General features: G+C 49.9%; 1 protein-coding gene across 1 annotated transcript in view; it reads left to right on the top strand.

Moving 5' to 3' along the window:
- ITPKB (inositol-trisphosphate 3-kinase B) overlaps window positions 1-3445 on the top strand; it is a 105560-nt gene extending 102115 nt beyond the window's left edge. Inside the window, exon 8 of the mRNA XM_012459813.3 lies at window positions 251-3445. Coding sequence (XP_012315236.2) covers window positions 251-466 — 216 coding nt within the window. The 3' untranslated portion in view covers window positions 467-3445. The remainder of the gene's footprint in view (window positions 1-250) is intronic.
- The last annotated feature ends 22258 nt before the right edge of the window (window positions 3446-25703 follow it).

Genomic DNA, 25703 nt, shown 5'->3' with positions numbered 1-25703 from the left:
AGAGTCAGGGGGTGAAGGGGTGCCTGCTGCTGCCCACACAGAACGGTGGTCACCGATCCCAGAACCCAATGCCCTCTGCCCCAGCATGGCCACTCTTGGGCAGACTCTGCTGCCTGTCTGAGAATGGGGATTGGAATTGCAGGCTCCAGGCTGCCTGGCCTGAGCGAGCCTCCCCCTGGGTTACCCAGACCACAGTGGGGAGGGCAGGGCGGGGGCTCCAGCTCACCCCTCACCCCCCTGTTCCCCTCAGGTCATTGGCAGCTCCCTCCTCTTCATCCACGACAAGAAGGAACAGGCCAAAGTGTGGATGATCGACTTTGGGAAAACCACGCCCCTGCCCGAGGGCCAGACCCTGCAGCACGACGTGCCCTGGCAGGAGGGGAACCGGGAGGATGGCTACCTCTCGGGGCTGAACAACCTCATCGACATCCTGACCGAAATGTCCCAGGACGCCCCCCTCGCCTGAGCGGCCCGCGCCCTCCCTGGCCCCCGCCTGGGCCTTCTTTCCTCCCTCTGTGTTTCCTTTCTTGTTCCTGACTTTTCCTTCACTTCCACCTGGGCTCAAGCCCGGAACTGACCCTCCCGAGCTGCACTACAAGACACTTTGTAGAAGAGGAGAGTTTCTAGTCATTTTCCTAACTTCAGGGCTTGGAGGTGGCATTTGCACTGCTCTTTGTAGAGAGGGTCACCTACTAGAAGAGAAATGCCCAGTCTGAGAGGCGGGTCAGGTGTAGAGCTGGAGGGGGTCCCTGACTGCTGAGGGGACCCTACCAGATGAGCCCTGCCTCTGGGAGTCCCCTAGGAAGCGCTGGCCTGGGCCGACCACCTGCAGATGCCTGCTGCCCCCTGGAGGCCAGTGCTGTTAGCGCACTGTCAAGCACAGCCTTGTTTCTGCCAGGGCCTCCCCAACGGAGAGCCCAGGGGGCCGGTTGGGTCCCTAGTGCCTGGCTGGGAAGCAGGGCTTTCTGGTAGTTGGGGCAAAAAAAACATTGGGGAGCCACATGTTGACTGTGAGCAAAATACCTTCCTATTAGCAGCCCCAGGGATGCCTTGGTGGCCTCCCCGGGGCTGCTCAGGCAAGGTCCCCCACCCATCTGGTAAGGAAACCTGCCGGCTCCAGGCCAGACCCAGCAGCCAGGAGAAGGCTGAAGCCAGCTTGGCTGTGTTCTTTGAACGAGGCCTTCCCAGAGGAGGTGAGCAGAGGCTGTGCTCTTACATTTGGAATCGCAATCCGAGTTGAGAAGCTACACTCTGCCATTCTGAGCTCCAGGGGTGCTACCAGGGAAGGCGGGACCTACAGAGTCTCTGGTCCCTGGTCCCAGGGAGGGACATGCTTTTCTTGACCCTCACCTACCTGGTGCTAGTTGGTCAACCCTGCCTGCATACATGGGCTTCTGTCATGAGGCCCACAGTCCCTTGCAGATACAGAGACAGGGGCAGAGCTCAGGCCTGCACCAGGCAGGAAGAAGGCAGGCTTCTGGCTTCCAGAGATGCGTGTGGCCTCCTGGCATCACTTGTTGCTGCCTCTGAAATAAGTCTTACTGCCTGAAGGGCTTAGATTCCTGCTTCTCCAGTGTCGTGTGGGCATTTGCAGGGTATGTGGTGGATGCCAGGGCATGCTCCAGGCATCTCTTCCTGAAGTCTCTGCATTTCAAGATTCATGGAGATCCTATTTAAGCCCAATTTTAACTGAAAGCCAGTGATTTTGTTTTTGAGGGGAATGTAAAATTTTTATGACTTCCTAAGAACAAAACCCCCAGCTCTATGGAGCTGTGACCCCAGGCTCCTTGGGGCTTGCCACCCGCTCCTTTGCCGTCAGAGGTACAGGAGCTGGGAGAGGCGGGACACAGCGGGAGACAGTGTGGACCCAGGTGTGTGTCTTTGGAGGAGCCACTGCCCACCCCGCCACCCTGGGGTCTCTGGGGGAACTGCCAACCTGCCCACGGGACTACATTTCCCCTTTTGTGCTGGAAGTGTGAGTGACACTTGGCGGGGGCGGAGGGTGGGACACATGGGGATGTATAAGTACAGATTTTTAAAAAGGAAATCACTTAAGCTTCCTGGCTCTTGTTGGAAACAGTGGTGAGCTTCTGTGTGGGCCGACTTGCTAAAGGTCACACTGCGCCCGGTGGAGCACGAGAGACCTCGTGACAGCATGTGATCTGGAAGGCAGGCAGGCTGGGGGTGTCAGGGAGCCAAAGTTAGCTCCGGGTCTCTGGAGCTCTAGTGACTTTTGGGCTAGACGGGACCCTGCTGGTCTGTGTTTCAGCCATTTGCAGGGCAGGGACATCGATTCAGACGTAAAGATTCTATGACTATGGACTGGCCAAAAGTTATCCTCGTTCCATCTGTGAAATAAGTTTGCTAAAGCAAATTCATGATATGAACGAAAATTACGGGGGACTTGTTTTAAGAGAACAAAACGTTCCAAGCACTTTAGGCAGACACCAGTTGTTTGCAAACAATGTGCTAATATGCAAACGACGTGCTTATTAAAGGAGGCCTGTGGGCCTCTTATTGGCAGTACTTTGCTGTGGGTTACATTAAATATGTGAAAGTAGTATAAAATAGCATCATTGTAGGGTTATTCTGTTACTTAGGGTTTTTGTTTTGTTCTGGGTTTTGGTTTTTTGTTTTTTGTTTGTATTTACCTTGCTATTTCTCCTCTTCCGCACCTACTCTGCCTCTCAAGCCATTCTGCCACCCACTTCCCTGCCATCCGGCCCTTCCCCTTGTCTCAGTGGGATAGATGGATCCTGGAATGGCCAGAACTCCTGCCCTGGCAGCCTGGAAGACCGTGCCTGCCCAGCACTCATCCCCGCAGGGATTCCTTGGGTCCTGGCAGCACAGGTGCCAGCAGGCAGGACAAGCTCTGTGTACCTGTGCCCAGGTGAGTGGGCACTGGGCCCTCTTGCCCTGTCCTCCCAGGGCCTCCTGGGAGTTCTCGGCGTCCAGCACTGCTCAGCATTTTTGGAAGGTTCCCTCAACTGCTTGCTTTTCCCAGGCTTGCCTTTAGTGTCATGTAAGACATTTTTAAGTTATATTTATTTTGTTGGGTTTTAAAATTGCACAGAACACTAAGACCGAAAGGCTGGACTCCTGTTTCTCCGTGAAAGCTTTGCCTTTGTTTTGAGCTTCTTTTGCACTTGGTGGAAAGAGCCCAGAAGCAGGCCTGGGCCCATCAGATGGACTCTTTCCTCCTCCGGTCGCATTTGGCTTTGAGTTTCTCTGCATCCGTCCACCCCGTGTGTATATAACCCAGCTGCTGGCTCTGGGGTGTGGACCCCGTCAGTGCCTTTTGTTCTGGAGGAGAAGATCCCCCAGAGAGGCTCTCTTCTTCACCCCTCTCCCCAAGGGACCTTCTAGAAAACTGAACTGTTACAAACCCCCTGCACAGTGCCTGTCAAACAGATGCAAACCTTCCTGAATAAAGCCTTGGAGACCAGCGCTGTCTGTGGTGTGATCCTTCCGGCCACGAGCCCTCGAGACTTGACTTGAGGGGCAGGCTGGGGGTCTGAGGAAGCTAGAGGACCCACACGGGGGCTGTTAGGAGAGTGAGTATCAGATTGGGTAACATTTTAAGTGGTAAAGAATATAAACCACTCTTCGAAGTGCGTCTTTTCAACCCTCACGAAACTTTGAAATAGTAGCTCAGAGACTAGAGCATCAACCAGAAGCACTGTCCCCAAGTGGGAAGCAGGGGGTCTCTGTGCAGCAGTTGCTTCTGGAGCCTTACTCTATGCTAGACTGGGGCTGAACGTGCCCATCGGAGTTGCCGTTTTACCCAGATCCATTTCCTGAACAAAGATTTATAGCCTCTGTTTTACAGATGAGGAAACTGAGGTTTAGATCAAGCAACTTGACCTGAGTGGGGAGCAGGGAATCTAGAATGTGTCTGGATTCAAAACCAATTCTGTCGTCCTCCTAACCGGGGGGGATGTCTGGAGGGCGGAGAGCATGTCTTATCTTTGTCCCAAAGCTCAGGCTCTAAGCCCCTGACTTGGCACACAATAGCAGCCCAGGGAGGGTCTGGAGAGCTAGTTCACGGCTGCTTGGCTGGGGCATCCAGAGCTGACCCTTGGGAACGAAGCCCTCCCACACGTCATGGCTTCACCACTGGCTACCATGCACGTCCCCTCAGGCCGCTCCCTAGCTCTGGATCGCTGGGGGCTCCATTTGCAGAACTCAGAATTCTTTGTTTGGAGGTAAGTGTCCTTCCTTTTTCTCCTTTCCTTTTTTTCCTTCCTTCCTTCCTTCCTCCTCCCCTCCCTCCCTTTCTTTTTCTTTCTCCTTCCTTCCTTCCTTCGTTTCTTTCTTTCTTTCCTCTCTCTCTTCTTTCTTTTCTTTTCTTTTCTTTTTTTTTTTAACAGAGTCTTCCTCTGTTACCCAGGCTGGAGTACAGTGGCATGATCACAGCTCGCTACAGCCTCCACCGCCTGGGCTCATGTGACCCTCCCACCTCAGCCTCCTGAGTAGCTGGGACCACAGGCACGCACCACCACACCCAGCTAATTTTTTTGTATTTTTTGTAGAGATGGGGTTTCACCATGTTGCCTAAGCTGGCCTCAAACTCCTGGCCTCAAGCAGTCCTCCCACATCAGCCTCCCAAAGTGCCAGGATTATAGGTGTGAGCCACCGTGCCCAGCTGCATCCTTTCTTTATCATCACTTTGAGAAGCAATAGGCTGGGAGTACAGACGATGAAAGCCACAGGGCCCTTGCACCTGCTGTCCCCAGGTTGACCTGCAGTGACTATGCTCCTTTCAGACTTTTGTGCCTTCACCTGTATTGTTGGTGGTGCCACAGTAACCAGCTCTGCAGGTTCCAAGCAACGTCCAGCCATGGAGCCCTTTATTGCCTTCAGATGGGCGGTCCATCCACTGCAGAATTCCACCCTGCGATCTGCTTTCTAAGGAGACCAGCTGTCAGTTTGTGTCCTTGCAAACCTGGTGGTCAGTCACCAGTTGCTTTCCAGGACTGCTGCTGGCACCAACTGCCTTAGCCTGGGACCCCTAGAAACAGGTCACCGTGGCCAGTGCTTGGCAGCAAGTGTGACAGACTTCTTAGTCTCATGGGATGTTTTCCTGGATGAACTGCCATGTCTGGGGACAGTCCTCCTGGGGGCGTCAGGGATAGAAATATCTGTGCCAGCTCCCGCTGGCTCTGTCTCCCACTGGTTAGTCTTTCTGGAGGGTGTGCTTTCTGGGGTGGGACCGCCAGCCTCTCCAGTAACCACGGGGCCCCCGAGCCTGTGCACAGGTGCCGCATCCCCTTAGTGTATCCGTGTGGGGGTGGCGGCATTGGCAATGTAGTTCCAAGACTCCAGACACCGTTCCAGCCACGGCTAGGTGGCTGTAGTCTGGCCCGTTGTGTAAACCAAGTTTGGATGGGACCTTTCCAGCAAACACCAGGAGGGCAGCGTCCATCCAGCCCCCAGCCCCTGCCAGTCCTCTCTGCCCCTTGTATGTCTTTGGCTGAGGGTTCCACCCTTTTACTTGATTGGGCAGGAGGCTGAGGTCACATGGGACTGCCCCCCAATTCGGGCCTGGGAAGGGGAAACTGAGAATGAAGGAGCCGCAGGGGCGCCGTAGTCGGTTGGCCAGGGGTGCTCAGCGGGGTGGCGACCCGAGGCCGCCTCCGCACCAGGCCCCCCAGAACAACACTCCTCCAACCCATCTGAGAACTGGCGATTAGGGGAAGACCCTGGGAGAGGCACCGAGAGATGCCTGCTTCTAAGCAGCTGTGGGCTGGGTCAGCCCTGTGACCCCGCCTCCCATATCTGCCAGGGCACCACAGTCGCTGGGAGGTCTTCACTGAGGTCCAGACAGTCGCTTGTGTTAATATGGTGGTTCTTCACCTTTCGGGTCACATACCCCTTAGATAATTTAGAGGAAGCTGTAAACCTTCTCTTCAGAAAAATGCCCATATGCATATACACAAATGATATGCAAATTCAGGGGCCCACGGACACCCCCCACTGCAAAGCCCATTGGTAAATGCCCTATGATGTATGGGCCACGGCTCGTAATAAACCTGCCCAGTGAAACACCATAGACTTCCCCTGCTCCCTCTAGTGTGTGACATCTCGGTGCATCAGAGACCTGCCTGGCCCCAGCCCCCTCTTTTCCACTCCCTTAACCGTCCAGCCTTCTGAACAGGTGTCACCTTAGAAATATGGCCCACCCGATTTCCTGAATAGCCTATTGAGAGCACCCATGCTGTGAGTTCATGCTTGGCCCGCAGCTGCTTTACTACTATAATAGCAGAGCAGAGCTGAGTAGTTGTCACAGACACCGCGCGGCTGCAGAGCCTAAAATACTTACTATCCGGCTCTACGCAGAGAAAACTTGCCAACTCCTGCCTGAGAATGATGGCGACCAGTAGCAATTAAGCATTGCTTTGTGCCAGGCACCACACCAGGTGATTAAGGCTAAGTAGTTGAATCCTTATAAAAAATTCTATGAGATGAGCTTTGTCGACCCCATTTTGTATGTAAGAAGCAGAGACACAGAGAAGATGAGTAACTCGTCTAAGGTCACACAGCTGGTAGGCAACAGATGTAGGATTTGAAACAAAGTTCGAAATCTTTCCATGACTCTGCACCCTATTCATGAGCAGTCCAGCAGGTCTCCCCAGCAGCAGGGCTTGCCCGGCACCCGGCACTAACCTGGAATTACTGGGACAGCCGTTGTCTGGCTGAGTCCCGGGTTGGGGAGCTACCAACCTGGCCAGGCCCTGCGGCGTATGCACAGCTGAGCTGCAGCAATCCTTGGCGCTAGCCCCCAAGGTCAACTGGCAGGCCCTGCTCTCCAGCACGACTGGGGGAGTGGCAGGGGGAGTGGGGGGGAGGGTATGGTCTGGCTCTGTGTCCTCACCCCAATCTCATCTCAAATTGTAATCACCACATGTCAAGGGAGGGACTTGGTGGGAGGTGATTGGATCATAGGTGTGGTCTCCTCCATGCTGTGCTCATGATAATAAGTGAGTTCCCCCAAGTTCGGATGGTTTGAAAGTGTCTGGCAGCTTCCCCCTCGCTCTCTCCTGCAACCATGTAAGATGTGCCTTGCTTCCTCTTTGCCTTCTACCATGATTGTAAGTTTCCTGAGGCCTCCCCAGCCATGCAGAACTATGAGTCAATGAAATCTTTTTTTCTTCATAAATTACCCAGTCTCAGGTAGTTCTTTACAGCAGTGTGAAATGAACTAATGCAGGTCGGGACCCTGGGTCTCTCTAAGGAGGCACTGTTTGTTCTGGGCTCTCTGTAACCCTTCAGGGAGCACAGCCTCGGCACCCCCAACACCCCAGTTCTCTCTCCTGGCAGCAGACTGACTTTGCAGAACCAAGTGTACTCTTTAGCTCACAGGCTGGCTCCATGCCCTCCCACAGAAACACAGAATATGCATCCTAGTTCCCACAAACACCTTGAAACAGTGGGTGAGGCATTTTTCTCGCTGTTTTACTGCGACAACTGTGGCCCGCTCTTGGCATTTCCAGTACCACACACAGGCCTGAGATGACAAATACAACAGATGAGTGAGAAAGGGAATGGCAAATCAGGAGTGAGAAGATGGATTTTATGCTCTAGCAAGATGTGAGGGCTTGCAGGCATTTTTAAAACAAAAAAAATAGCTAGTTGATGTAATAATGACAACAATAACATAAGAGAGGCCCAAAGTGCTGTCCCTGAATAGACACCTGTCTCAGTCTGCGTGGACTGCCATAACAACACAGCACACGCTGCCTGGCTTAACTGAAATGTATTTTCTCACAGTTCTGGAGGGTGGAAAGTCCAGGCTCAAAGCCCGGCTGGTTCAGTTTCTGAGGGCTCTTTTCCTGGCTTGCAGACAGCCACCTTCTCACTGTGTCCTCACACTGCAGAGAGCACACTCCTCTGTTTGTAAGGCAACTAGTCCTGTTGGGTTAGGGCCTCACCCTCACGACCCATTCAACCTCTACCACCTCCTCACAGGCCTGTATCCAAATCCACAGGAGGAGTTAGGGCTTCAACATTTGAATGTGGGGTTGGGGGCAGACACAAACATTCGGTCCATAACACTGCATCTGTTGCTAGCTAACATCCTGGATGGTTTCGAACTTCCAACCTGTACCTTTTCAAACTTGTGAATGAGTAAAGCAGTTTTTTGGGAAAAAGTGAAATGCTAATTTCTGTGGCTTTCAATGTGGCAACACGTGTTTGGGTTATTTTAAAAATAGCTTCTGCAAATTATGGACAAACAGTATCTGACAGAGGCAGTTTGCTGTCGACAGCAGCCTTCTTTTTATTTCAATGGAAAAAAATGCCCCAATTTTAGTCATGCTTTCTGCAAACACGTGCTGGAGTGAGATCAAGGTGGCTGCCTACAGAGGCGGCTGAAGTACCCTGGCGCCGCCAGCGGAGGCTGCCCCCTTCTGGACGATCGCGTGCATTACAAGGTGCCAGAAGAAAAGGAAGACGGGTCAGCGACGTCCAATCCTGTCCCCGCAGGAATGCCCTGGGAAGAGACAGTTCTCTTTCATTCACGGCTTCTCCCAGCCTACATCTTTGTCCTGGCAGAAAGGCAGTGACCATGGCAATGATGAAGGAATCACCAAAACCAAGGGTTAGGGAGGGCGTCCTGTGTGCTGGGCAGCGTGGTGCACACCGTACACAAGTTGCTTTGCTTCATCCGTGCAACAGCCAGTTAAGGGTAGTGCTGTTAGTGTTATCATCAACAGGTGTATAAATCAGGAAACATGCTCAGAGAGATGGAATGATTTGACCAAGGTTGCATGGCTAGTGAATGCCAGAGCCAGGATCAGAACCCAGGTGTAGGGTATGGCCTGATAGTGGTCCTGGGGCTCCACAGAGCACACAGGAGGCCTGACCCAGGAGAGGGACAGGAGGGTCACTCAAGAGAGGCTTTGTAGAGGATGTGGCACCAAGGTCAGTTTAGAGGCTGAGTGAGAATTAGCCAGGAGGTTGGGGGTTGGAACAGAACACAAAAGTCACGGAGACACCTCCAGAGCGTGCTTTGTCTGGAGTCACTCCAGGCAGTGGAAGCAGAGGACCCTTGTGGGGCTGGTGAAGGGGTCAGGGTTGGATCACCGCCCTGGGGAGCCAGAGTGAGGTGCGTGGACTTTCCTGCAGTGACAAGCAGGTGTCCTTGGAGGCTATCAAGCAGGGGCATGATTAGATCACATTTGGCATGTGATGGGGTCACTCTGGCTGCCTGTGGCTTAGAAGAAAGGAAGACAATACCAGGAGATTCATTTGGAGGAGGTCAGGTGAAGCAGAGGAGAGATGTTGGGTCCTGAAGTGAGATCAAGGCCATGAGCAGGACAGATGCCGATGAGGTCACTTGGATGCCCTTCCACTGTGGCTGTGATCGGGCAGCCCTGGGTGCCTGAGAATGACTAACTGGTACACTGGGAGCATGCGGATGGCCCTCTCCAAGCCGGGAGCATGGGAGGAGAGACAGGATTGGGGGGCAGCAGAGTGGGGAATGATTTAGTTTGGACACATCCAGTTACAGGTGAACATGGGGTTCAGGAGTTCGACCTGGGCAGGAGTCGTGGAGATAGGATCAGAGGCTTGCTGCGGTGCAGGAGGCAGGCAAATACTCATACTCCTATGCCCAGTGAGAAACGCAGAGTTCAGAAGTGGATGTGCCAGTGAGTCCCAAAGTTTTAGAGTTAAAAGAAAAAATCAGATTAATAACAGAGAATTGTTTGAGTGATGGGACCATGAGCATTTCTCTTCTTCTTTTCTTTTCTTTTTTTTTTTTTTTTTTTTTTTTTTGGAGACAGAGTTTTGCTCTTGTCACTCATGCTGGAGTGCAGTGGCGCAATCTTGGCTCAATGCAACCTCCACCTTGTAGGTTCAAGCGATTCTCCTTCCTCAGCCTCCCAAATAGCTGGGATTAAGGCCCTCGCCACCACTCCCAGCTAATTTCTTGTATTTTTATTAGAGACGGAGTTTCATCATGTTGGTCAGGCTGGTCTTGAACTCCTGATCTCCCGTGATCCACCTGCCTCGGCCTCCCAAAGGGTTTTCTTTTCTACAGTGCAGTTTTTTGCTTAGTCAGAAATTTCCCAGCAAGCATAATCAGAAGTATGTACGTGTATAAGGATTTTGTTCTAGTTACTGCTCTGTGACTAAATCATCTGGAATCCTCCTGACAGAAGTGAGTTCCCCTTCCGTGTCCCCGAACCCTTCTCTTTCAGCCCTTATTCCACACTGTGAGTTGTCTTATCCGCAGCTGCAGCCTGGGGCCTGTCACATAGCAGCAGCTTGGAAAACGTTCGTCGAATGAATAGAGAAATAGAACTTGGAGGGCCTACCACAGTCTATGTATGGCAGTGAGCAGGTGAGACCTTGGGACCACCCCCATGCCCCACCACCCAGGATCCATGACAGTGCCCTCGTCAGGATAAGAACAGCATCTGGGCTTGGGCAGCGACAGTGACTTGCTGTTTATGGAGCTCACAAATTCTTAGTAAAATCTGCTTATAAAAAAGTAAATCTAACTATTTGTAAATGCCAAAACTCATGAAATAAGGAGCAATAATGAAGAACATAGCAACACATACATCAATGAGCTTGTTCAAAAGCTATGCTACTTTTGTAAGAGACAATTTGGCAAGAAGCATTCAATTTTTTTTTTTTTTTTTTGAGACAGAATTTCACTCTTGTTGCCCAGGCTGGAGTGCAGTGGGGCGATCTCAGCTCACTGAAACCTCTGCCTCTTGGGTTCAAGCGAGTCTCCTGACTCAGCCTCCGGAGTAGCTGGGACTACAGGCACTCGCCACCGCGCCTGGCTAATTTTTTTGTATTTTTAGTGGAGACGGGGTTTCACCATGTTGGTCAGGCTGGTCTCAAACTCCTGACCTCAGGTGATATACTCGCCTCAACCTCCAAAAGCGCTGGGATTACAGGCATGAGCCACTGCTCCCGGCCAGCATCCCAAATTTATTAAGCACATACTCGTTAGCCCAGCAAAACTCTCTAGGTTTTTATTTACAGATACTATGGCCCACATGTCAAACGACATTGGTACAAGAATGTTTCTTTCTGGGACAGTCAAAGATTGAAGATGACCTCTGCGTCATTGTGGGGGCTGGTTAAACATATCCACGTTGTGCAGCTCTTTCAAATGAATGAAGCAGCTGTCAGTACTGAGAAGGAGCACACCCCAGGTTGTACTGTTAACTGGAAAAAAGCTAGGCTGGTAACATTTGTGATGGCATGGAATTCTCTAGTAAGGATCCTTGCTTCTGAAAGGAGACTCGTCAGTGAATTGGGGAGGAGGGAGGTGTAGTTCCTCCCACCACAGCGGGTCCTTTGGTTACTTTTAGCTTTGTACCAAACCTCTAGGTACTGACTATATGAAAAAATTAAAAGAGTAAGATAAATATTAGTGAGACACAATTTATCACAGGCTATAGCCAAAGATGTATAGTAAGCCACTGAATACCAACAGTATGTTTTCCCCTTTCAAACACAGTTCTGCTTGGAAGGAGTAACCTTTGGGAGGCCAAAGCAGGCCAAGGTGGAAGATAATTTGAAGTCAGTAGTTCAAGACCAGCCAGGACAAGTAGTGAGAGCCTTATCTCTAAAGAAATTAAAAATATCTGAGCTCAGTGGTGAGCCTGTAGTCCTAGCTACCTGGGAGGCTGAGGTGAGGGGATTGCTTGAACTGGGAGGTCGAGGCTGCAGTGAGCCATGATTGTGCCACTGCACCCCGGACTGGGCAACAGAGAGACTCTGTCTCAAAAAAAAAAAGAAGTAACCTCTCTCTCCTTCTCTAGCAGCAGCACAACTGTCTGTTGTGTTTGTTTGTTTGTTTGTTTGTTTGTTTCTGTCCAGGCTGGAGTGTACTGGTGCAATCACGGCTCACTGCAGCCTCAACCTCCCAGGCTCAAACTGTTCTCCAACTTCAGCCTCACAATAGCTGGTACTATAGGTGTGAGCCACCATGCCCGGCTATTTTTTAAAAATTATTTTCTGTTGAGATGGGGTGTCACTATGTTGCCCAGGCTGGTGTCCAAGTCCTGGCTTCAAGTGATCCTCTCCCCTTAGCCTCTCAAAATGTTGGGATTACAGGTGTCCATTTTATCTGAATTGTTAAACTTGTGAGCATAAAATTGTGTCTAACATATCTTTATCATCCTTTTTAGGGTTGCACTGCTATTCTTATTGATAGTCACCGTAATCAATGCTCCAGGCCTAGGCAACCACTAATCTGCTTTCTGCCTCTATGGATTTGCTTATTCTGGACATTTAATACAAATGGAATCATAAAACATGTGGTCTGTTGTGTCTGGCTTCTTTCTCTAGCAAAATGTGTTCTAAGTCATCCATATTGTGGGATGTATCAACATTTCATTTCTTATAATTCCCAGGCAATGTTCAATTGTATGCATATACCAGTTTCATCTATCCATTCATTAACTGTCAGATATTTGGGTTGTTTTTACTTTTTGGCTATTATGAATAATGCTGCTAGGAACATTTGTATACAAGTTTTTCTGTGAACATACATTTTCATTTCTCTTGGGTATATATCTAACAGTAGACTTGCTGGATCACATGGTAATTCTGTGTTTAACCTGTTGAGGAACTGCAAGACTGTTTTCCAAAGTGACTGCACCACTTCATATTCCCACCAGCAGTGTAAATAGTTCCAAGTATTCCACATCCTGGCCAACACATTGAATTATCTTGGTATCCTTGTCAAAAATCAATTGAACATAAATGTGAGGAATTATTTCTGGATCCTCAATTCTATCCCATAAGGATAGACATTGGTCTATATGTACATTCTTATGCCAGTACCAGTTGATTACTGCAGCTTCGTAGGAAGTTTTGAACTCAGGAAATGTAAGCCCTCCAATTTTGTTCTCCTTTCAAGATTGTCTTGGCCATTCTGGGTCTTTTTGTTTCCATGTGAATTTTAGAAACAGTTTGTCAATTTCTACAGTGAAGCCATCTGGGATTTTGATAGAGATTATATCAGATTTGTAAGTCTATTTGACATATATTGCCATTTTCTAACAATATTATGTCTTCCAATCCATGAACATGGGATATCTTTTCATTATTTAGGTCTTCCTTACTTTCTTTCAATAATGTTGTATAGTTTTCAAAGGTAAGTTTTGCACTCCTTTTGTTATATTTAGTCCTAACAGCTTCATTTAAAGAATAATTAACACAATTTCATCACAAATTCTTCCTACAAATACAAAAGGAGGAAACACTTGCCTCCTGCAAGAAGGAACTGACCTCTGCAGTCCTTGGGCCCATAATGGTCTGTTCTAGTCAAGAGGGTCCACCCAGCACCCTCTGTGGAGTGACCCCTCATCCAGACCATAGGACCCGTGGCTCATTCTCACCTTTGCTCCTGTTCTTTCCTTCTGGAGTTTTTTCATAGACCTGAGTAGGGCTGGCGACTCCTCAGCCCCAGGTGGACCTGGGACTGCCCCATGCCCCCAATGCCCTGCCTGCTCTATTTCTTTATCCCAGCCATACAGCAGACATCAGTGGGGCCACTGGTGACTGGCACTCCAGCTGGCAGCAGTCACGATGGACCCGTTGTCTTTGGGGTCCCCCACCCTCAGATCAGGGGTTCGATTATTGTCTCTCCCTCAACCCCTTCCTGGCAAGCAGGGTGCAAAAACAGGCAACATCCAAGCTCTCCCCACCCTCCCCAACCCCAGTACTGGGATGTTTATCTCATGGGGGAGGGGAGAGGGGAAGGGATTTGGATGCAAAGAAAGCACAGAGAGGTCACTCAGGATCATTGACAAGGCTCCCAGGGGGCACAGGGACCTTCCCCAGCAAGGAGTGAAGTGACTCAGCGACACACGCATCTGTGACAGTGTGCTGTGGTTTCACCGGTCCTCTGAGCGTATGAGTGCCTACCTGATCCCCTCCTCCACCACCCAGGCCACCCCAGGCCTGAGCCCCAGCCCCGACTGAGGCGCAGGCCTTGGAAACTAACACCTAAGTAGACCCCACAATCTCAAATTACAAATGCTGTTCTCAGTGACACCAGGGTTTGGTGGCACAAGTCCGAGTGAGCTGGGCCTGGGAACCGCGAGGCCCCACACCAGCAGCAGGAGAGCTGCAAGCCCCCGGGCCCAGCAGGTGCAGGAAGCCTGAGTGGGAAGGGCATGGGTGGGGGGGTGTTCCAGGCAGCTTTCGGAGAATGTGAAGGAGTGTCCCTCGCTCTGTTTAGGGGCTCCAAAAGAATTCCCGTCGAGCGGCTGGGCCCTCCCTCGCCTTCCAGGGCCAGCCCTCAGCCTGCAGGCCCCAGAACCCCTCACCCCTCCCTGCCCTCCGCACTCCTCTGTTTTCAGTCCCTCTCGCCTCCGATCGGTTCGCGGATACTGGCCTCTCGCTTCCCGGGGACCCAGGTCCTGTGTGTTCCCTTAGCTCGCCCCTGGGCCACGGCCTGGATGCTCCAGGTGGTTCCTGGGGTGATCCAGGCTGAGGAGTGAGACCCAGAGGCCGAGGCTGCGGGCTCCAGGGGCGGCCGTGCACAGGAAGGCTTTTGTGGCTGTGTGGGGAGGCCCTGCGGGATTCCAGGGCTGCCGACCCAGAAGGTGCAGGGGGCTCCCTCCTTCAGGGTGCTCAGGGAAGGGTGGGCTCTGAGATCGGCAGCCTCCCCAAGAACCCTGTGGGGCTCATGAGGGAGGGACTGGCTCCTGGATCATGGGGTGGAGGGCAGAGACTAGCCTTGTCTCAGGCCGGTGGACGTGGTTCTCGGGCTGGGCCTGGAAGCCGGGCAAGTTTTGGGTGGGGAAGTGTGAAGGGCTGTGTCCCACGCAGGGACAGCAGGTGCAGACTGTGGGGACACCGTCACACTTGAGGGCCAGGTGCGCAAAGCAACAACACGGATTTCTTTGTGATACATTCCATACGTCACCACCTCAGCTTTTTCAAAGGATTCTGGATGTGTTTGGAGATTTCCCAGAGCCCAACAGCAGAGGAGGATCCCCTGTGCCCTGCCTGCCAGGGCTGCCCTCCTGGTTTGGAACCTCAGAAGATGGGGAAGCTTCTGGGAGTTTGAAAAGTGCTTATTTCCTCTACTAATGGCATTCTTAGTTTGAGAAATTTCTTTGCTTTCTAGAGTTTTTTTTTGTTTGTTTTAGCACAGCTATTTTTGATGAAAATATAAATATCCATCCCTCTGACTGCGAGACAGCTGTAGGCTCCTGCTCTGTGCACAGACAGGCCTCCTCCTCCTCCTCCTCCTCTGAGAACTCTCCCAGACCGAGTCCCTTTTGGGGGCCCTGAACTCCAGGTCCAGCAGGCACAGGAGGCACTAGCCCCAGGGGCTATTCACAAGCCAGTCACATCCCAGTGAGGACGACGCCTCCCCTGGCCACCTGGGTCTCCAGGTTATCCCAAGGACTCTGGCGGGGGTGAGGTCCCAGGAGCAGCTGCCCAGCCATGCCTCAGAGAAACAGGGAAGCAGATGGGCACCAGAAGTACCTGAGGCAGCCCTGGGCACAGGAGATGCTGTTGCCCCGAGCCATGAAAGCGCCACCACGTTCAGGTGACCTGCCATGCTGTGTATTTTCTTGCTTTGGGATCCTCTCTCCTCCTGCTGCCTGCCAAGTGACCGTCTCAGCAATCCCTGTTTCACGTCATTGCGTGAGTTAGCCGGGGCTGCCGCATCATGGAATCACAGGCCGGGTGGCTTAAACAATAGCAGTTTATCTTGTCACAGCTCTGGAGGCCAAAGTCCGAGATCAAGCTGTAGGCAGAGTTGGTTCCTTCTGAAGCCTCTCTCCTTGGCTTGTAGATGGCTGCTTCTCTCTCTGTCTCCGCATGGTTTTGTGTTTCTCTGTTTTTTTTGTTTTTGTTTGTTTGTTTTTAAAGACAGAGTCTCACTCTCTCTGACACCCAGGCTGGAGTGCAATGGTGTGATCATGGCTCACTGCAGCCTCGAACTCCTGGGCTCAAGAGATCCTCCCACCTCAGCCTCCCAAGTAGTTGGGAACTTACAGGTGTGTGCCATCACGCCTGACTAATTTTTAAAAAAAATTTTAGAGATGGCATCTTGCTATGTTGCCCAGGCTGGTCTCAAACTCCTGGCCTCAAGCAATCTTCCTGCCTCAGTCTCCCAAAGTGCTAGAATTATAGGTGTGAGCCACTGCACCTGGCCTGGTCTTTTATCTGTGCACTGTGTATGTCTGTGTCCCAATATCCTTTTCTTTCTTTTTTTTCAGAGACAGCATCTTGTTATGTTGACCAGCCTGGACTCAAACTCCTGGACTCAAGTGATTCTCCTGCTTCAGCCTCTCAAGTATCGTCTCCTCTTCCTATAAGGACCAGTCATGCTGGATTAGGGCCATATCCTAATGAACTTATTTTAACTAAATTATCTCTTTAGAGAGCCAGTCTACAAATATAGCCACATTCTGAAGTCCTGGGAATTAGGACTTCAACATATGAATTTGGGGAGGGGGCAGAATTCAGCCCCCAGCAGCTACTGTGTGAGAAGATGAGCGTGGCCCAGCTGACAGCCACCCTCCCCTGGGCGGTGTTCCATCCCAGCACCTCAGGGGTTGCCTGCTGGCTGGGGGCTTTGGGCTGGGTCCTGGGGCCTGGGGAGGGGAGCCCCAGGCAGGAAACACACCCACCCTGCCCAAGGAACAGCCCAGCCTGCTGCTTCCTCGGCAAAAGCTCACCATTGCTTTTGGTTGAGTGGCACTGCGGTGTCTGAATGGACACTTTCGGCTCTGTGTTTCTCTAGCAGGCAGTGAGGAAGTGAGAGGGCTGGGCTGGGGTGGCACTCCTGTCCTAGGTCCCCAGCTGTGCCTGCGTGGAGAGAGTCCAGCTCCTCTTGTCCCTTCTCTGGTCCTTGATCATGGGCCTGAGGGAATAGCCAGGCTCCATGGCTCAGCGAATGTGGGTGGTTTTCACTCCTGCCATCACCCTATCACCCCAGCAGTTCCGTCTACTGCCCAGAGCAGGTACTCAGGGCAGCAGGGGATGCTCCAGGTGAAAGGGCCGCCTAATCCTATCCTCGCGGGGGGTCAACAAACCTCAACTACCATTTCTGGAAGCATCTTTGGTCAGGGATTCAAGGTGTCTTTCAAGAAAGGAGGGGAGGAAGAGTCCCTGTCTGAGGCCCCATGGGACGTTAAGAGACAGGCTGCCAAGGCTCAGGCGTGGCTTTGGAGTTGCGGCTCCACCACTACCCAGCTGCGAGTCTCTGGACAAGTTGCTTAACTTCTCTTAGCTTGTGTCTTCAGATATTAATGAAACAAATCTCAACCATCTTGCCTATTCGTGAAGATAAAATAGCACAGGTGAACATTCCTGGCATATGATAGACAATAAATGCAGGCTCAGTTGGAATCTCTTCTTAAGGAGGAAAGTGTTTTGTAAACATATGCCATGACACAAATGGCAATGGGCATTATTATTATTGAGACGGCCATGTAGGAGGGCGTCTCTGCAGAAACTCCAACCAGACTGCACAGTGAGGTGGGGCCTTGGGAAGTTCAGGACGTTTGCATCAGGGAGGAGCCTGTCCCCCACCTTCCTGGGTGGAAGCTGAGATTCCAGCTGCGGTGGGAAGCACTCTAGCAGGGACTGTGGCCCAGTGAGACTCTTAAGAAAAGGGGGAAACCCTTTTCTTCCTTTTCACCCAATAAAACCCTGTCTCACTCACCATTCGAATTGTCTGTGAGCCTGAATGTTCCCAGCCACGGGACAAAGAACCCCATCGTTAGCTGAACTAAGCAAAAGTCCTGCAAAATTTCTGGCACTCCAGCTGGTGGCTCAAGAAATGGTGAGTGAAATGGGGTCTCAAAACCTCTCACTGTCGCTCCTAAGCATTTTAATCTTCAAACTTTTGAGGGTGGGCAAAACATGTCCCCAAACCTGGGGGCTCCCTGGGGTAGAGAGAAAGGTCCTTTCCTTCCTTTTCGGGGAAGGACACGCCAGCGGGGGCTCCTTGCTCCCCATTCAATCCCTCCATGTGGCAGCTGGGATGCATGGGCCAAGGCTCCCGCACAGCCGGCTGGCTTGTTCCCAGCCACGCACCACCACAGCAGCCTGTCCCTCCCCCAGACAAGGGGTTCAGCTTCAGCCGACAGTGAACTTTTCTCCCTGGTGGAGGAACCACTTGCATAAGAATAAGAATAAGGGCTTCTTCTCCAGAGATTTTTAAACTTTTTTTTTCTTTCCTCTTCTCCACCCCGTCAGCAGTTAGGTTTAAGCACTTTTTTTTTTTTCTTTCTTTCTAGAAGACGTTTTGCCAGGCTAGGAATGATAAGAATCCCTGTTTGTAGTCTCTGTAAAGCTTTAATTGTGAAAAAGGATTTGTAGAGCTAGTCTTGGGCTGTGGCCAATCTGGTATGCTTTGCGTGTCTGCGTCGTGGGAGCTGCAAGCCTCCATCTTGTTTTACGTCCTGGGGGCGTGGCCAGTATCTGCTTGGCGTGGCCAGTATCTGCTTGGCAAGGCTTCGTTTAGCAATCCTGCCTTAGGGGATGAGCCCTATCTGGTTGGATATCTGCATGTTTTCCTAGCCCTGCCTCTTAAAGGGCCCTATCCAGGAACTGGGTTTTCTTTTGCCTCTTTTTATATGTACTGTATGTGATGTCAGTAAAAAGAGATCTAATTAATTTGGCCTAAAGAAAAACAAGTGCTTGGATCAAATATTTTTTAAAGGGAATATAAAATCCGTGGTACCTTTCAGTTCATGTGACTTCAATCTTTGAGAAATAAAAACAGCCTTAAAGATTATAGGTAAAATGCAGGTCAGATGCAGAGTTTGCTAAGTGTTTTCAGGTTACAAATTGCTTTTGGGTTTTGAGAACTGTTTGACTTGCTGGCTTCACTACTGGGAAGGCTTGGGGACATACGGAACTAAACAGGCCCTTAACTAAGAAGGCAAACCTGGGCTGCAGTTAGCACACAATGAAAGCAACTTACCAAGTTTTACCTTAAAGTTACAAACTGCTGGGAGTTATGACTATAACATGTAATTGAAACTATGGAAAATAGATTTACATGCAAGGGGTGTAAAAGTAAAATGTGTTTTTATGTAAAAGGTTATAAGAAGGCATGAAACTGTAAACTTTTGCCTAGGGTTGAAGGATACTTTTGAGTTAGATAGGGGAAGCTGAAGCTTCAAACAAGTGGTGGAAAAGTTGTGGAAATTAATCTTGCAGAAGAGGTTCTCTGTGAACATATTAACTAAATTTAAAAAGGTTATAAAAGGTTTTTACTTCTTCAAAATTTATGAGTCATCATTTTGAGAAAATAAAGTTTGTGGTAACCTGGAACGCTATTTCATAGCATCAGGTGCTTGAAACATATTTTAAAAATCAAAATTCTCAAAATCAAACAAGTTTCCAAATTGTCTTTCCTGACATCTGGCTTTTCAGATGTTTTAGAAGGCCCCTGAAATATCCAGAAAAAAGAGGTAAACGGGATTATTTGGCACCTTTAGGTACACAGAATTGCCAAAATGATCTGCAGTCTTCTTTACGTTGTCCTTTTGTGAATACTAATATAAGTTCCAAAATTGTATGGAATTTCTAAAATTCCAATGTCTGAGTATATGCTATCAATCATAATCAAGTTTGGTATGTTAAGTTATTGTAAACCATGGAGACTGTTAAAACGCAGCTTTGAAAAAAGAGACCCCCCACAAACAGGCTTTGTGTGAGCAACATGGCTATTTATTTACCTCGGTGCAGGTGGGCTAAGGCCAAAAAGGGTGTTAGTGAAGGGCGGTGGGTTAGGAGTTGGTTTTATAGGTTTGGGGTGGGCAATGGAAAGTTACAAAGTAAGATCAGTTACCGTGGTGGGGGGTAGGGGCAAGGAGTATACGTTACCATAAGTTTAGTTACAATGGCGGGTGGGTTAAGAGTAGTTAAGATGGGGCCGGGCACAGTGGCTCACGCCTGTAATCCCAGCACTTTGGAAGGCCGAGGCAGGTGGATCATGAGGTCGAGAGATCGAGACCATCCTGGTCAACATGGTGAAACCCACTCTCTACTAAAATTACAAAAATTAGCCAGGCGTGGTGGTGTGCGCCTATAGTCCCAGCTACTCAGGAGGCTGAGGCAGGAGAATTGCTTGAATCCGGGAGGCAGAGGTTGCAGTGAGCTGAGATCGTGCCACTGCACTCCAGCCTGGCACCTGGTGACTGAGCGAGACTCTGTCTCAAAAAAAAAAAAAAAAAAAAAAGAGTAGTTAAGATGGCAGGGTGGGGTGAGAAGTATTCACATTATTGTAATAACAGTTAAGATGGCAGGGTGGGGTGAGCCATCTTAACCGTGGGAAGCTCAGGGATAATGGTGAACTGGGGGCAGGGTGGGGATGGGGATGCATGGTTGGGGGGTGATCAGCCGAGGCAGACAGGACTCAGACTTTCTGGGTCTGGGCTTGCACATGGAGACCTGACAGAGATAAGCAAACTTTTTTGTCAGTTGTGTTTCTTACTGTAAGTACCCTGGACATTTTTTATTCACAGACAATTGTTGTCTTGTTTTGATCCTTTTCAGAAGATGGTTTATAATAAACTATACAACTTTAACAGATACTCTCAAATACAAACTTCTGACAACTTTGGAGATTGTAGATTAGAATAAAGGAAAATGTACAGGACAGGACTCATGAAGAGCTGAAATGTTCACAAATATCAAACAGAAGAATTAACTAAATGGACCGAGCTCAGAAAGCTGAAGCAACATTTTAGACTTTTGGTCAGAATATTGCTGTTCCTTGTTTTGTTTTTCATAGTTAAGGAAATGTATTTTGAATGATTTACAGCCTTTAATAATTAAGATTTACTTCCATGAACAAAATCTTGGAGCATGTTTGTTTCTCTCTGCCTGGTTCCTCTAGAAGTTGGAAACTATCTGTGAGTATTCTTATGGTAATATAGTTGTTTTCATCAGTGCATTAAGAATCATTTTTCTTTTCCAACAGAACACAATTGGAGAAAGTAGTTAGTTAACCAAGGTTTTGACTGGAAGGGTATGCTTCCCTTTAGGGAGTCAATCTTGACTTGCAGAGCCAATAAAAGCCCTGTGGGAGAAACTGGTCTCACACCCTTGCCTATGCAGTCCCTGTGCAGGGTTCTTTACAGTGTACAGGTAACGAATGTCACTTTCTAACAGGTCCAGGAGCTCCAAGTTTATCTTGGGACCTTAAGATAAACTCACAGGCATTTGAGGATACAAACCCATGGTTGGGCTCAGCTTTAAAAGGTCTTATCTGAAATTACTTATGAAACAAACTTCCATCAAAGCCAATGCAAAAGGCCTATGTAGAAATAACTATTCTTGCTGCACTTCATGCAATTAATCAGCCCAAGGGTAAGACTAAAGTCTACTTGCAAACCATTCAGTCCTATGATGATTTTTTTTCCTTTAACAAAAATGAGGACTGGAGAGAGAGAAATCATGTTTCAGCACTTACACATTTGTCATTAAATTCTAAACTCATTCGTTGTTTTTAAGTTTTCACCTACGTTTTAGACTGACCCTGCTTGCTGCTGTGAACCAACCAGCAATCTCCAGCTGCAGTTCAGAGAGAAAAAAAGGAATGGGTCATGTAAAAATCTGGATCAATATTCTGGTTCTGAGCAATTACCCTGCATGTCCTGCCAGGTGATGGGATAAATCAGATGCCCATCTACTGGAGGTTTCCTTTTTGGAAAAGTAAGACCGAGAAAGCTAACCAAAGCCAAGCACTATGCACCCCAACCCTTGCAAGCATAACTATAACCACCAGTTATCTGGTTGTGTCACAAGGCATCCTTTTCTCTGCCTTGTTGGAGGAGGACTGAATTCCACAGCTTTGCCTCAGCATTCAGCTATGATAAGGAGTCCATGCAACCCCCCGAGACACATTTTTGTCCCAAACTCAATTCCAAGCTTTGGATCAAAGCCCTAGGAAGGAAAACTGGATCTGAGGAATCCCGAGGCAAATGACAACAGAGGTTAAAAGGCACAGCGCAGATGAGCGCGGCTGCTTCCTGCCAATTAAGCCAACCCCAAGCTTCCTGTTTCATGGATAAAGGGCATGTTAGTATCCATGGCATAAATGAGGTCTAGAGAACTCCAAGGCTACTGACGGTAGTGGGGATAGAGGCATAGGTGAGAGCAGATAATTTCTGTTCTCTAGGCCCTCCCTGCTTCATGGCGGCACCTGCCAAGATCACCGGGTCTCAGGGATGCAAAGACGGAAGAAGGAAAGGGGGCGCTCTTTCCTCTCTCCCTCAGATACCCCGAGGTATCCGCTAGGAAGAGAAGAGAAGGGAACCAGGGACACCTGCTCCCCTCTTTCCAGATGGGTAGCCATTCATCTGCAGTCTGAAACCCCTTTCAAATGCATCCTGAACCCTTGGGATGCCTTTAAAAGGTGTTCTCTTGTTTTCCTTTCTTCTCCTCTGTTCTCTCTTCACTGACAGGTAATCGTCCTTGTACTATGGGACGCTCCCTCAGATGCATCCTCCAAACTGGAAAGAGTTAATTTCCCAAACCTTAAGCTGGTTGGCTTCAGATCTGGACCAGGGGAAGGGAACCCAGAAGCCCAACATGCTGGCAAGAGGGTGAAGTTTCTTGCCAGTGGGGCCTTTGGCCTCTCTCTCCCTGTGCAAACTGGTAAAAGGCCTCAGAATTGTCTAGATGTCCTTACCCCTCCCCTTGTTTCGTTTTGTCTTTTGTGGTTTTTGAGATGGAGTTTTGCTCTTATTTGTCCAGGCTGGAGTGCAGTGGCACAGTCTCGGCTCACTGCAACCTCTGCCTCCAGGTTCAAGGGAGTCTCCTGCCTCAGTCTCCCGAGTAGCTGGGACTACAGGCACCCGCCACCCGCCACCACATCCAGCTAACTTTTGTATTTTTTAGTACAGACGGGGTTTTGCCATGTTGGTCAGGCTGATCTGGAACTCCTGACCTCAGGTAATCCACCCGCCTCGGCCTCCCAAAGTGCTGGGATTATGGGTGTGAGCCACGGCGCCCGGCCTGTTTCGTTTTGCTACATGTTTTATGATAACGCTGTTTGTCTGTTCTTGCCTTCAGGCCATCAGACTCCAGTCATGCAGCTGGAACCTCGGATGATGGCCCCTTCTGCTGAGAACCCTTAGACAGGCCTCTGAGGGAGCTCTGGCTGCCATTTCCCCAAAAGAGGACCCCCTGTCAGCAGGAAGCAGTTAAGATCGGTTTTTGTCCTTACCCTTAATCTAACAGCAGTTAGACGTACTTCTTTAGATGGGGCAATGAGACAGCTAGGTGGGAGGGGGTTCCCGCAGAAACTCCAACTGGCCTGCACAGTGAGGTGGAGCCTCGGGAAGATCAGAACGTTTGCAGCAGGGAGGAGCCTGGCCCTCCCCTTCCTGGGTGGATCCTGAGATTCCAGCTGTCGGGGGAAGCACTCTAGCAGGGACTCTGGCCAGCGAAACTTCCTGTTTCCCCCTTTTCTTCCTTTTCACCCAATAAAACCCTGTCTCACTCACCATTTAAATTGTCCACAAGCCTGAATTTTCGTAGCCATGGGACAAAGAACCCCATCTTTAGCAGAACTATCAAAGTCCTGCAACATTATCACCCCAAGTTGTTCCTGACATGTTTTTTGGGAATGAAGACCCGTATTCTAGGTTCAGTGGCGCAACACACAGCCTGCACTGATCTGCCCCCCGGGTCCCCCACCTGGGACTTTCACTTCACCAGGTTTGGGCTCCACTCCTCCTCTGAGGAAGGCATCGGCAACCCCATCCTCAAACCCCGGCACTGCCCTCCCACCTCCTCCAGCCCTTTGTCCCTGAACAGCCTCATGCGTCCCTTCCTGTGACTGGTCACTTGGTGCTGGGAGAAGAGAGGGGATGTTAGTACATTCGAGGGGTTTCTTCCCTTCACCTGCAAGGGGAGCTAACTTTATCTCCCATTGTGCCTTCCGATGGGCCCCTCTGAAGCTGAATGACTGCAGAAGAATCCTCCAGCCAGGAGCCTTTGGCTTAATCTGAGCACGTTGAGTATTTGGACAATGCAGATGATCACGAAATGCTCCCTAGAGCATCTGGGGGACCCTGAGTGCCTTCATTGTGCTGCCGTGGGCTTTAGGTGTTGGACTTGGCAGGGACTGAAGTCAACCTTAGGCACAGATGCCATTTCTGGGGCTTTGGAGGGGCCGTTGCAGTAGAGCTTGAAGTCTCACCAAAGGTTGTGCCTTGACGCTGATTCACTCATTTAGACAACAGCAGCATTGAGACCATCGAGACTGCAGCCTCTCCCCAGGTAAGTGGACCCCTAGGGTGCTGGGCGGGCCTGAAGAAATGGCAGGAGACGGGGCCTTTCCCTTGGGCGTAAGTGACAGGAATGATGCCTGGACACTCATCAGAGGACTTGCCCCCCACCCACCATGGCACCCAGCACTGAATGTGACACTGCAGATGCGGTTTCATTCCAGATCCCAGCCTGCGGCTGCTCAGGCATCTGAAACCAGACGGCCTGTGTTGTCAGCCCCGGCATGCTGTGATGAATACTGAGCTGCCTGTTGAGTATCTCCCCAGGGATGAAGGAAAGCACGGAGCTTTCTCAATGCCCAGCACAACTCTTTCACTGAACGCTATTAGATTTCATCCTGTTAGATTGTCAGGAGCTTTTGGGATTCTGATTTATTCATCTAATACACTTATTTCTCCTTATCCACAAATTTGATAAGTTCTCTAGGTCTTCATCCCACTATGAGTGAAGGTGTTGGCTGCGTTGCAGATGCAATTCTCTCCAAGGTGCATCCCGTCCTTAGTTATAGCTGAACAGGTATAAACATTCTCCTAACCACTCTTACCCAGACTCTCATTTATTCAGAAGCCTTTGTCAAATATGTATGTTGCCCGCATTTCCCTCATCAGCTAGTCTAACAATTAAGAGAAGGAAATGAGCTGCATCTGTACACTTATTCTTGGTAAACCCAATCTGGGGCCTGATGCTTGATTTAGCAAGCGAATTCCTGGTTGCAAAGGGACCGGATTATCAAAGATGAGGCTGTGCCTTTCAGACGAAGGGGAATTCAGAAAGAAGGTCTAAAAGAGGGCAAGACCTGCCTTGGAGGAGGGCAGCCTTACAACAGAGAGCAAACCAATAGCAAAGGCTGCAGAGCTGGGGAGGAAGGCGTGTTGTCCCAGTCAGAGATCCGTCCGATTAGGAACATGGGAGGACACAGGGATTTGAGAAACTACCAGAAAGGTCACATGAATGTTTATTACAACATAGAAAAGAGGGAAAGGAAGAAAAAGGTTTCTAAAGCTGTATTTCCAAGGATTAAAAAAAACACGAACTTGGAATGCCAAAGAGATGCCATGCTTTATATATTTATAATAGGAGGGTGTGTGTATGTATAAATATGTACATGGAGATATGTACACAGGTTTCGATTGTCACATATGGTATTTTTCATTGCATGTACAGTAATGCTGCTTGAATGGTTTTAAAGCTGGCAGAAGGCTGGAGAAACTGGAACCCTGCTCTGCCACTAGAGGGCGCAGTGGAGACCCCTGAGCAGCTCCCAGGGAAGATCTGCGGGGCTGGGTCCTGAGGCTGCCGGGGAAAGCTGAGCTGTGGACGGGACTGGGCCTAGGCTGCAGGATTCTGGCCAGGGCAAGTCTGGAAGCATCCCTAGGTCCCCAACATTAGATATTTTGTCCCTAGGTCCCCGACATTAGACATTTTCTTCCAAGAAGGGTTCCAGTCAT

The sequence above is a fragment of the Aotus nancymaae genome, unplaced genomic scaffold (assembly GCF_030222135.1).
Source record: "Aotus nancymaae isolate 86718 unplaced genomic scaffold, 86718_ANA_hifiasm-v0.15.2.pri h1tg000032l_0, whole genome shotgun sequence".
Taxonomy (NCBI): Eukaryota; Metazoa; Chordata; class Mammalia; order Primates; family Aotidae; genus Aotus; species Aotus nancymaae.
Note: the sequence above shows the minus strand (reverse complement) of the source record. Positions and strands in the feature narration are given on the sequence as shown.